Source organism: Polistes fuscatus, unplaced genomic scaffold (assembly GCF_010416935.1).
Source record: "Polistes fuscatus isolate 324 unplaced genomic scaffold, CU_Pfus_HIC Scaffold4, whole genome shotgun sequence".
Classification (NCBI taxonomy): Eukaryota; Metazoa; Arthropoda; class Insecta; order Hymenoptera; family Vespidae; genus Polistes; species Polistes fuscatus.
In genome coordinates, this window is record NW_025113118.1 from 2,289,758 (window position 1) to 2,301,668 (window position 11,911).

General features: G+C 29.8%; 2 protein-coding genes across 2 annotated transcripts in view; one reads left to right on the forward strand and one right to left on the reverse strand.

Moving 5' to 3' along the window:
* Positions 1–9,105, reverse strand: part of LOC122521485 (neurobeachin) — a 310,344-nt gene extending 301,239 nt beyond the window's left edge. The window contains exon 1 of the mRNA XM_043642274.1: positions 8,781–9,105. Coding sequence (XP_043498209.1) covers positions 8,781–8,939 — 159 coding nt within the window. The 5' untranslated portion in view covers positions 8,940–9,105. The remainder of the gene's footprint in view (positions 1–8,780) is intronic.
* Positions 9,106–9,802: 697 nt separating this feature from the next.
* Positions 9,803–11,784, forward strand: LOC122521499 (dephospho-CoA kinase). Its single transcript, XM_043642305.1, has 3 exons — positions 9,803–10,140; positions 10,600–10,891; positions 10,961–11,784. Exons 1-3 carry the CDS (start codon positions 10,029–10,031, stop codon positions 11,262–11,264), a joined length of 708 nt encoding a protein of 235 aa, XP_043498240.1. The 5' UTR covers positions 9,803–10,028; the 3' UTR covers positions 11,265–11,784.
* Positions 11,785–11,911: the final 127 nt, after the last annotated feature.

Here is an 11,911-nt window from a genome sequence, read left to right on the forward strand (position 1 = left end):
TTGTTAAGTGTTTTCCACTTCTACTTCTTTTCTCTTCTCTTCTTTTCTTTTTCATCTTTCTATCTAGCTTTTCTTAACTTAAATAAACCAAATTTGACGTTACAGTCTTTACGTTTAAATTTGATTATATAAAAGAATTTACGAAACGAAAAAAATAACAAAGCGGAGAAAAATTGAAATTATCATTCTGTTATATAATTAAGTAAAGGAAGTAATTACACGTGAGAAGAAAAACAGAGAAGGAAAATAAAATAATCCAATCGCAGTTCTCTCTTCAAGATTTGTATAGAATGTTTTGAATTTGTTGAAAACGAACGGAATCCTCTTACCGAATGAATTAAAAATTCGCAAGAAATATTTTAATTCATTTGTATTTTATCAATCTTTCGTTCTATTTCATGTTCCTTTAAAGCAAAATCCTAGTACCATTTAAAATAGCAAAATAACGACATCCGTCTATTTTTAATTTAACGACGAATCCACGAAGGAAATCAACGTGGATTATGAAATACGGTAAATGACAAGCAACTTCGACAATAAATATCACGAGTTTCAAAGTATGACGGAAAATAAAAGCAAGAAAGAAGGAAACAGAGATAGAGATACGGATAAAGATAAAGATAGAAATTGATAAAGATAAAAAGAGATAGAGATAAAGGTAAAAAAGAGACTTTTTCTATAAGGAAAATCGTACACCCTAAAACGACATCACAGAAAAGAAAAAGAATGTGAAAGAAAGAGAATGCATTTCAATTCCAGATTTTTTAAATTTACGATTCATTTAATTATTTAACAAAGTTACGCAAAAAATATTAAATCTAATTTATAATTAATAACACTTACAATTAGATAATTTTCTTTTTTTTCTATATTTTATTAACACAAATAAGGTTAAAATTTTCTCTCGAAGAAATTTCGTATAACGACTTTAAAAAGACTTCGATCGACCTAATTCGAAGTTGTTTTTATCGGTGTACGTGTCCACGTAATAATCCTGTTAAAGAATAAAAGAACACGCCTCTTTAAAAAAGAAATGCATTCGAGAAAGAAGGTTTGATCGAAAAATTCTTTTCGATTAAATGACGATGGGATGTAATTAGGCCAAATTATGCAGAAACCTAGAAATTCTCGAAATGACTAAAAATTAAATATACACACGCTACGAATCCCATAATTTTATAATAATTATTTTATACAAAACTATACCAACTTGTAAAATAATTATTATTTTATGCGATTATAAAAATTACTAAGTTGATAGTTCCATTTTAGGCTTATAAACTGAAGAAACTTGGAAATAATATTAATTTTACTATTTGCTATTTATTAATAAGTTATTATTTCAAAGTTTATAAAACTATAATAAGAAATAACATATAATTAACATACCCAAATAGAAATAAAGCTAATTTTTTGTTTTTAACATTAAACATACAGATGCTTCATGTATACCTACTTCTACTATAGCAAAACAAATAACCCGTCTTCAAAAAGTCATATATTAATTAATCGAAGGAAATGTATATTGTAGTCTAAAAGCACGGAATATAAGTTCGACGTACCATCTTCTTCAAAATCTAACAGCAAACTGACTCATTATTTTCTATTAAAGTCAATTAAAATTTCTGTTATTAATTCTTGTTGATATGACTTTTTCTATGATATGACTATTTCTGTTATAAATTCTTTTTATTACGAATATTATTTTCACTATACATATGTAGCCTTGTTTTAAAATATCTGGTCAATGATGATTTTGAATTGAAAATTTTCATGTAATAACATATCAGATCGAAATTGTTTAAAAGTCAAAATATATAAATAGATTTGTCAATTTTAAACAAATATACTTCGTATTATTCTTACTTTATTGATTATATAAATTAAATCTGATACACACACACTCATATACCACCAACAAACATTAGAACCTTCCATAATCTCGTTCAATAGCCGATCGACTGTGGGTTCTATCTTGTTCTCTCTCTCCTTACCTTTATGCTTCCTCTCTTTTCATGTCGTTTCATAAAATTTGATCGCTTAGATCAAAAAAGTTAGAAAATTGTTTAACAAGGAGACCTTACACTGGGATACCAACGGATTTTAACGAGCTTTGGTATATTACTAGGTCGAGTCATAAGTAACTTCCGACGCAGCTATGTAGAATCTATTATTCGAATTTACCCACTATAATTTACCAATACAATAAGTTTTTGATTTCAATAGTTACCCGAGGATTCCGTTAGTCTTTTGTCAACAACTTTGTATGATACACGTTAAAATAAACTGCTTCTTTATCCTCTGAAATGGAGAGCCAAAAAGTACATATTCGTCATGTAATGCTTTGGGAATTTAAACAAGGCAATAGTGCTAAGGTGACAACCGAAAAAATATGCAGAGTGTATGATGAAGGATTGATAACTGATCGGGCAGTTAGAAATTTGTTCGTAAAATTCCGTTCTGAAGATATGACTTTAAAAGACGAACCGAGGACAGAACGCACTTCCGACTTCGACAACAACCTTTTAAAGGCAGTATTGGAGCAAAATCCACGTCAATCGACAAAATGTATAGCAGAAAGGTTGAATACATCGCAATCAACCGTTATCCGCCACCTGGAGAAATTAGGGAATCGTCAATCGAAAAAATGTTATCATTCTGCATGACAATGCTCGACTACATACAGCAAAGGTGACTCAAGAAAAAATTTTTGAGCTAGGATGGTCTGTTTTACCATATCCTCATTACTCCCCGGATCTTGCCCCGACAGACTACCACCTTCTCTGTTCCCTACAAAATTTTTTGAATGGAAAAACTTTCAATTCTGAAGAGCAAATCACGCAGGCTGTCGAAAACTTCTTCCAGTCCAAACAAGCCACACTTTACAAGGAAGGAATTTATAAACTGCCAGGAAGATGGGAGAAGGTTATAGATAACGGTGGTGTATACGGAAAAAAATTAATGTAATTTTTTTATTTAATGAGAGCAATATAAATATCTGATAAAGAAACGGAAGTTACTTATGACTCAACCTAATAGTAGTATACTTTGAGGATGTTATCGCGGTATAATAATTTGTCCTAACGCTCAGCCAATTTTGAGAAAAAAGCTTTTAAAGTTTTGATTTTTGTTGTATACATGTTTATAATATCTTAAATTCAACCGTCTATTAAGTGGCGCGCTAACGTAAGTAGTAGCATTCTCGCTTCTCTTGCAACTAATTAGTGTTCGATCCTTCAGGGGGGGATTTTTTTTTAATAACTTTTTTCTATCTGTTTTCAAATTTGTTTTTCGTATTTCTGAATTTTTAAATATATACAGGAAAAAGAAAATTATTTATTAGAAAAAAATTAGAAATAATAAATTTTTTAACATCTTGCGCAAATAATAAAGGAAAATTTAATTCTTGAATTACAGTTAACATTTTATTTTTTAACAGGTATATGAAAATAGATAAATCTTCAATATACTAACAAATAACAATCATATATATTCTAATCATTGACAATTTAATGTATAATTTTTTTATATCTATGAGTTTTAACATTTATTGTACATTTATTATTATTTATTAAACGTAGGTTCCAGAATGATAGTTATCGTAAAAGCATTCAAAACAATAAATTTCTTGACATCTGGCGCAATTAATAAAAGATGACTTATTACATAAATAACGATTTGTTAAAAGATTTGTTGGAAAACAAACCTGATAAACGTTTAAAAATATTTCTCTTTCATTCGGTTTTAATAATTTTGAAGCGTACCATGCATATCGAATTATTTGATGAAAAATTTTTGATGACAATTGATAACGGATTATTGATTGTATCTCGATACAATCTTCACGAGAGATAAATCTTCATTTATCTATTTTCATATACCTGTTAAAAAATAAAATGTTAACTGTAATTCAAGAATTAAATTTTCCTTTATTATTTGCGTAAGATGTTAAAAAATTTATTATTTCTAATTTTTTTCTAATAAATAATTTTCTCTTTCCTGTATATATTTAAAAATTCAGAAATACGAAAAACAAATTTGAAAACAGATAGAAAAAAGTTATTAAAAAAAAATCCCCCCCTGAAGGATCGAACACTAATTAGTTGCAAGAGAAGCGAGAATGCTACTACTTACGTTAGCGCGCCACTTAATAGACGGTTGAATTTAAGATATTATAAACATGTATACAACAAAAATCAAAACTTTAAAAGCTTTTTTCTCAAAATTAGCTGAACGTTAGGACAAAATATTTTACCACGATAACACCCTCAAAGTATACTACTAATATACCAAAGCTCGTTTAAATCTGTTGGTATCCCAGTGTAAAGTCTCCTTGTAAGAAGTTTCACTTAAAAAAAAAAACTTTCAAACTAAATTCAGATCATTAAAGATCATTCAAGATCATGATTGCTTTCTACATAACTTGAACCGAATTAAAGAACCCAAAGAAAAATGATTCTTTCTCCCCTTTATTTTTTCTAGATATGAATATCGATCTCGAGCTTTCATGCTTCTGATAAATCCGTTCTATTTCTTTTTTGCGTCAGTCATACGTGTTTATCTAATCTCAACGTCAACATTTTATCAACGTGTCGGCGTCGAGGTAATACGACGAACGAAAAGCTTCGTATCGAAAAATTTCTATATGCTATTTCTCTTTCTCTCTCTTTCTCTCTCAAAATAATCGACGTGAAACCGTAAATATGCACGCTATTTGTTAATCGAAAAAAAAAGGAAAAAAGAACGCTTTCCGTCGACCGTAAAAATAACTTTTCAGGAAATTTAATCATTTTGGCTCATTGTCAGTATTCACCTAATGCGAATTCGTTATTCTCGAATTATCAATACTTCATATATCTTCTTACTCTTTTCCTATCTTCCAATTTTATTGTTAATCTTTTTAAATTTAAATTCTCATAATAATTGTTTATTTAAACATAAGTTTATATTACCTTAATGGTAGAAGAAATAAAAAAAAATTAAAACAAAATAAGAGAATAAAAAAGATAGTCAAATGGGAAGGAACATACACAAGATCGATGATCAGTGTCGTAACACGCGATCCGATATGCACAGAACAGTAACGATAACCCACCTTGAACAATAGCTAGATTAAGGGCTTTCAAGGGCGGTGCGATAGACTCGTAATTTCAAACAACGCCGTAGCTAATTCGAATCCGTTACGAATTCTACTCTACATTTATATTGGCTTAAAGTTAGATAAAGAAAAGTAAAAATGGAAAAAAGACCGAAGTGATAAAAACCTTTTAAAGACCCTGACGTTTTTACTACAAACGATTTGCTTCCTTATCTATACTAATACGTTGACAAATGCGGACTATATGTATAGTTATTATACTTATTGTTAAACATTAAAATAAATATATAAAATTTAACAAAATAGAAGTTCAATATGAACTTCTTCATATGCAGAGAAAAAGTACAGATTTAATTTCAGCAATTAAAATAAACAACTAGAGTATACTGTAAAATCATATTTGAAAGTCACATAACTGAAAAATATAAGCATTTCCAGATTCATATTGATATAATTTACTTTTCTTTTCTAGAGATAAAAAATCCATTCCTAAAGTTTAACCGCGTATTTTTGTTAGTCCTTGTATAATTATTATTCATTTTCTTCCGCATGAAAAGTTAGTTAATCGTAGAATACAAAACTTAACAACGTAGTTGACTGCTCTTCTGTGGTTTTGACAATTTTTATATCAGATGCTTCTTTCTTGGTTTCCACTTCTTACTTTTTCATCTTCTGTTAAATTGTTATACTTCGGCAAGCGTAATGAAGAGGGACTCTCTCATTTATCCGGACAAATAAATGGATACCTTTTTTTGCATGGTAATTTTCTCTATTCGTTTTTTCATATTTCAACTAGAAAGTTATCTACATATCTAAAAAATTGTGGAAGTTATGAATGTTCGAGGATATGCATGCGTTGAACCTTTTATACGCTAACAAAACTTTTTTTTCTAAACTGACTGAGTTATCCGCGATAACTCGAAAAATTATTGAGCGATTTACTTCTAATTGGACTCATTTCATTTGTAATTAACTCAAACATTAAAAACTGATTAATATTTTTATTATTTTTATATTTTATTATAACATTAAAAAAATAAGTGAAAAATTAAACCACAATTTTAAATATTTTCCGATTTTTTTTGTTACCGTTCCAAATTTATTTCCGTAAATCAAACAGCAGATAAATATTTTGTAAAAAATAAATGTGTTTTTCCTGTTTGGGACAATTACGAAAGATGAAATTGAGAAGGTCGTTAATCCCTATTTACTCCGTAACACGACCTTCAAATAAACATCATTCCTATAATTAAGATTTTTCAATATAAATTTATATTTATGTTATTTAAAGATCAATAAATATAATAAATAATTCTCAATACTGTATCTTATTTATTTTATGAGATAATAATTCGTCGATATAAAATCGTTACTTCTTGACTCGATAAATGATAAATACCCTTTTATTAATCTCTTCTGTTCTATCAATGAGTAACAAATAATCAAGGAATAAAACGAACAACTAAATTAATGGAAGTAACAATGAGTTAAACGTTCCGATTGACGACAAATTGATTACGACCGTATCGTTGAAAGGACTTAATTACTTACTGAAAAAGCGTTCGAAAGCTTCCGTTAAAAGCTTATGGCTATTCTTGACCACAGTATCGATAAGAGGAAAAAGAAAAAACGGAAAAGAAAACCGTTCAACACGTAGTACGCATCGTAGGAGAAGATTAATCGGTACCACGCGCCTGTTATTTGTCTCTTCTTTTAAAACGATCATTTCTTCACTCATTTTTATCTTCGCTCGTTCATTCGTTTGTTTGTTCCTTCATTCCTTCGTACAAGGAAATATTTTAAACGTATTATATTTTAAACGATTACTACACCTTCGCTAGAAATATTCTTTTATGACGTAACATGACTAAGAAATAAAAAATAATCAAAAAGAATAAAGAGAGAGAGAGAGAGAGAGAATAAAAATAAAATGTTAAGATACTTCTAAAGTCGATATTACGTAAAATATCTGGCTCTCTCTATTTCTTATTCTTTTTACACCTTTTTCTAATTGAAACCAGTAAATATCATACTAAGCAAAGATATGAATTTTATCATTCGATATATAGATAACGTTAGTACAAATAGTCGTTATCAAAAATTATTTCGGTCATTAGAGATTCTATTATAATATCAACAATGTTTATTTAACTTATTAATTGACTTTTAAGCGCAAGAAAAAAAATAATTTCTTTTCTTATGTTTTATATATATATAAATGCAAATAAAAAGCGTACGAAAAAATTCTCGATATTTTCATAATATTTCCGACACTGTGTATATGCGTTGATATAAAAATTAAAAAAAAAATAAATGTATTTATGTATATACATATAAATACATAAATATAAAAATATTGCAGACGTAATATAAACTGCAGGAACTCAACTATGATGACTCAAAAAATGCAAATAATGAAAACAATTTAAAGGAAATAAAATAAAGAAGAAGATATAAAAATAACGATTACGTCACTTTTCTATTCATATATCAATAGGAAAGATATCCATTTCATAATTCTCCCATTAAATTTGTAAATACGTTCACGGTTTCGAAATGCGAGAAGTGAAATCGAAATCAAAAATGAATTATTAGTAGTAACGTTCTTCTCAGTTTTATGCTGTTCAATGGATGATCGCGCGCGCGAAAGAAATATATCAAAAGAAAAGGTACTACATCGATCCTTTTGCAACTCTTTCTTCTTGTTCTTCTACTTTTTTTCTCCAACTAATCCGTCTATATTTTTCCTTTGTGTATACACGACGTACGTGATACCTAAAGGAATCCAAAGTAAAGCTGAAATAATTAGCGTGGCAGTGTAGTATTTTTTCTTTTTCCTTCGAAGGACCAACGTTCCGAGCAAATCTTATTAATATTTTCGATCGATTTCGTTTTCAAAGAACGGCCAGGACAAAATTCGCGCGCGCTCGAGCAGCAGCAATAGTATCGTCAAATTTCGTTAATTAATTTTCGACAGGTGGAGGAAAACAAACGCCCGAGGCCAATTTGTCGAATGACGAACACGTCGAAAAGTTTGCTAAATGGATTCGCACGAAATAACGCCCCTGGCGAGAATAAGAATAAAAGTAATGAAACGAATTATAATCTAATGTAAATGAAATAGTAACTTATACTACGACGAACGATCGATAATTACGATCTTTCAAGATAAATTTCGATCGAAACTATGGTCGAGAAACGATTCAATTAAAACGTGCCTGACCTTTTTTTTTTAATATCCACGACTATTATTAAAATATTTTTAAAAAGATAAGATAAATACAGGTTACTTTCAATGTACATACTACGTTCGATATTTTTTCTTTTGATAAAATAAATAATAAGTTTAGATTGAAAACGCGTGGCCGTTCTCGAGATAGCGCGTAACGAGCACTGCGTATCGGAAAAACGACTATGCAACGACGACGGTGAGGCGCGCGTTTGACAGTTCACCTTGACACAAGGATTTGACCGACGAGTAGAACGAGGGAGCAAGCAAGAAAGAGAGAGAGAAAGGGAGAAAGAGAGAGAACGTGATGTTCTCTGTCTTTCTTCACTCCTCTCTCAACCCACCCCCGAAGATGCCGGCGGGTACGTCGTATACTACGATACTGGTCAAACTTGGCTCTCCTTTGACCACTATAAAAATGACATTGACGTTTGTAAAAAAAAAATCACTCACCAAATGAAGCACCGTGTTGACAACTTCCCGATTAGACACCTGTCCCACTTCAATCAGGCCGATCAGGACGGCGAATTTCAAGCTGTCGTTCATCGCCATCGCCACCACCTCCTCCGGCCTCTTAATATCACTGAACGGTGGACTCTTCATGTCCGCCATCGCGCCGATTTTCGACGTTGTGGAATGCGATACTTCCACAGGAAGAAAATCTACGACAGTTTACGCACGTACCGCCTTATCAACGAGAGCTTTTCACCGTCACATGATAATACAACACAAATTGATCTGCCATCTTTGAGAGTAGACACTGTTGTGAGGAGTTTGCCAGTACGCCAAAGGCAAAAGTTCCTAGAACAAGGAGCGCGCGCGCGACACACATCCGTCCTGCCGCCTGTCGGCTGAAACACTAATATAGCCGGCGCGCGACGTACACATCCAATGGTGGGGGTAAACCTACCTGTTCTTGGAGAGGAGTGACAGACTCTCATGATAAATTACTGCATATTATCTATCCTTTATTTTATTGAAAAGGGAAATGATACTAAATAAACAATATAGGCGATTGGATTGATAACTAAATAAATTAGAGTTATTAATAGAAGAGAAAAATAAATATGTATTTACTGCTCTGACGTTTCGATCCACTTGTGATTTCTATAAAATAAAAAATATATCGAATAACTTACAATTGATTTCTTTTTCTCTATATGTAATATTTCTTTCATATTTTTTTCGTAGATCTTATTCTTCAAAACTCTACTTATATATCTCCTTCGCTTTTCTCGATCTAATATATTTTTATCTCTAACTAGATATTCTTTCCGCTCTTCTTCTATTTTACTTACTATTTCTCATTTACTTATTATTCGTTTCTCCAAACTTGACTAAAATATTTGCTATCAAATTAAATAAATTATAATTGTAATTAACATTACAAATAAATTGCATTAAGTAATAAAATATAAATATCTTTCATATAATTTGAATTTAAATACGCCGGATGCGTGACCATTATGATTTTGAATTTGATGCTAGGGATATTTCTTTCATAACACAGTCTAGCAACTTTGAAAACTTACTGACAATGAGAAGTATTTGACGGAAGAAGAAAATTCATTCTTATAAACTTTACTGTCATACGGAGTAGTTTGAGCTTTAAAGAATCCATGACTAGTGTAATGACGATGTTGACGTGACGAAATTCTGAGATAACCACAGAAACTCCTTGTAATCTAAATTATATTGATAATGTTTCTAGTAGGCTTGACAGGTGGAATAGCCACTGGAAAAAGTACTGTAGCTAATGTATTTCGCGAACATGGCATACCCGTCATCGATGCCGATGCAATTGCTCGTAAAGGTTAGATATGATTAATTACATAGCTGTCACTTTAAAAACGAAATGAATCTTCTCATAAGAAAATAAAAATGTCAAGAATTAATGGAAAATATAAATCGGCTTAAATTTTTCATTATTAAAATGACATAGTTCGTGTAATTAAATGATATAATTATTTTTTTAAATGTAATGTTGCTCATATATATGCATATTTACATATATACATATATACATGTACATATACACTGCAATTTTGAAAGAATATTTTTTTACATACATTCCTCTAGGTGTAGATCAAAGTCCTTCAAAATGATTTGCATCTTTTTAATTTGTCAACGTGTAGAAACTTCTTAAATAAATAAAGTATGTATGTATTTAAAAATACAAAGTTTCTTATTTAGAATATTAATTAATCAATACTATTTTTTGAATTCCAGAAAATATTGCTTTGTAATAACAATCTTTTTTCTATAATTTTAGTTGTCGAGCCTGGGAAACCAGCTTGGTATAAAATACAGAAGGAATTTGGATCTGAGGTATTCCTCACTACAAAACAACTTGATAGAGCCAAACTAGGCGATTTAATTTTCAATGATATTGAAAAAAGGAAAAAATTAAACGCCATTACACACCCTGATATATACAGGGAAATCTATTGGCAAACATTTAAGTATTTTGTACAAGGCCATCCGTTTATAGTCCTGGAATTACCATTACTCTTTGAATCAGGACATATGTTGAATTATCTACACAAAATTATTGTTGTAACCTGGTAAGTTGTTAATGTGTATTTTTTAATTAAACCGATATAGTAACACTTCTAATTATTTATATTTTTCAGCGAGGAGGATCTACAATTGCAAAGATTAATGGAACGTACAGGTTTTACAGAATCTAAAGCAAAACTAAGAATAGAAGTACAAATGTCTTTAGAAAAGAAAGAAGAAATGGCAAACTTCGTAATTGAAAATTCGGGAAGCGAGCGTGATACCAGAGAACAAACCATTAAAATAATTAATGTGTTAAGATGTTCGAAATATCATTGGAAATTACGTTTTATAGTTGGTTTTTGCTGCACTGTTCTTTTAGCTGGTGCATATTGGTTAAGAAATAGATCATTTAAATCTCTGCCAACAACAGCATAGATATAACTCTTCTAACTAAAGATACAACACAAATTCTGATAAAGATGAGAAAGAAAAGCTATAAGCCAAGTGTGGTCATTTAATTTTCCTATTTAAAAAACATAATAATTGCATATACGTATGTGCATTGGTACACTGCTATTAAATCACTGCTATCTTCTTTTATATGTATATTTATATATTTCTAAGTAAAAAATGAAATATATAAATTTGTCGGTAATTAAATATATGTACAGAAAGGTGCAAGACAGACTCCTTCACAATAAATGATTACAGTACTGTACATATCAAAGATCTAAGAAACCAGAAATGATGTTATATATATAAAAATATATATAAAAATTGCAACTTCCGTTTTTTATACAATTAAAAATCCCGCAAATTCAAGAAAAAAAATTATATGATCCATATGTCAAAAGGAATATGTGGGATGAAAAATGAATTTGTAACATTGCGTAGGGCATTACAGATCTAAAAGATTTTTGTTATCTTATTTAAATAAAGAATAACTAATACTTTATATATATATATATATATATAGTTTTTTCCAAATATGTATTGTAATATAATATTATTTGTTGTTATCGATTATTTTATATATGAAGATTATTCTTCTTCATACTTAATTGCATTTATGCTAGTTTTGC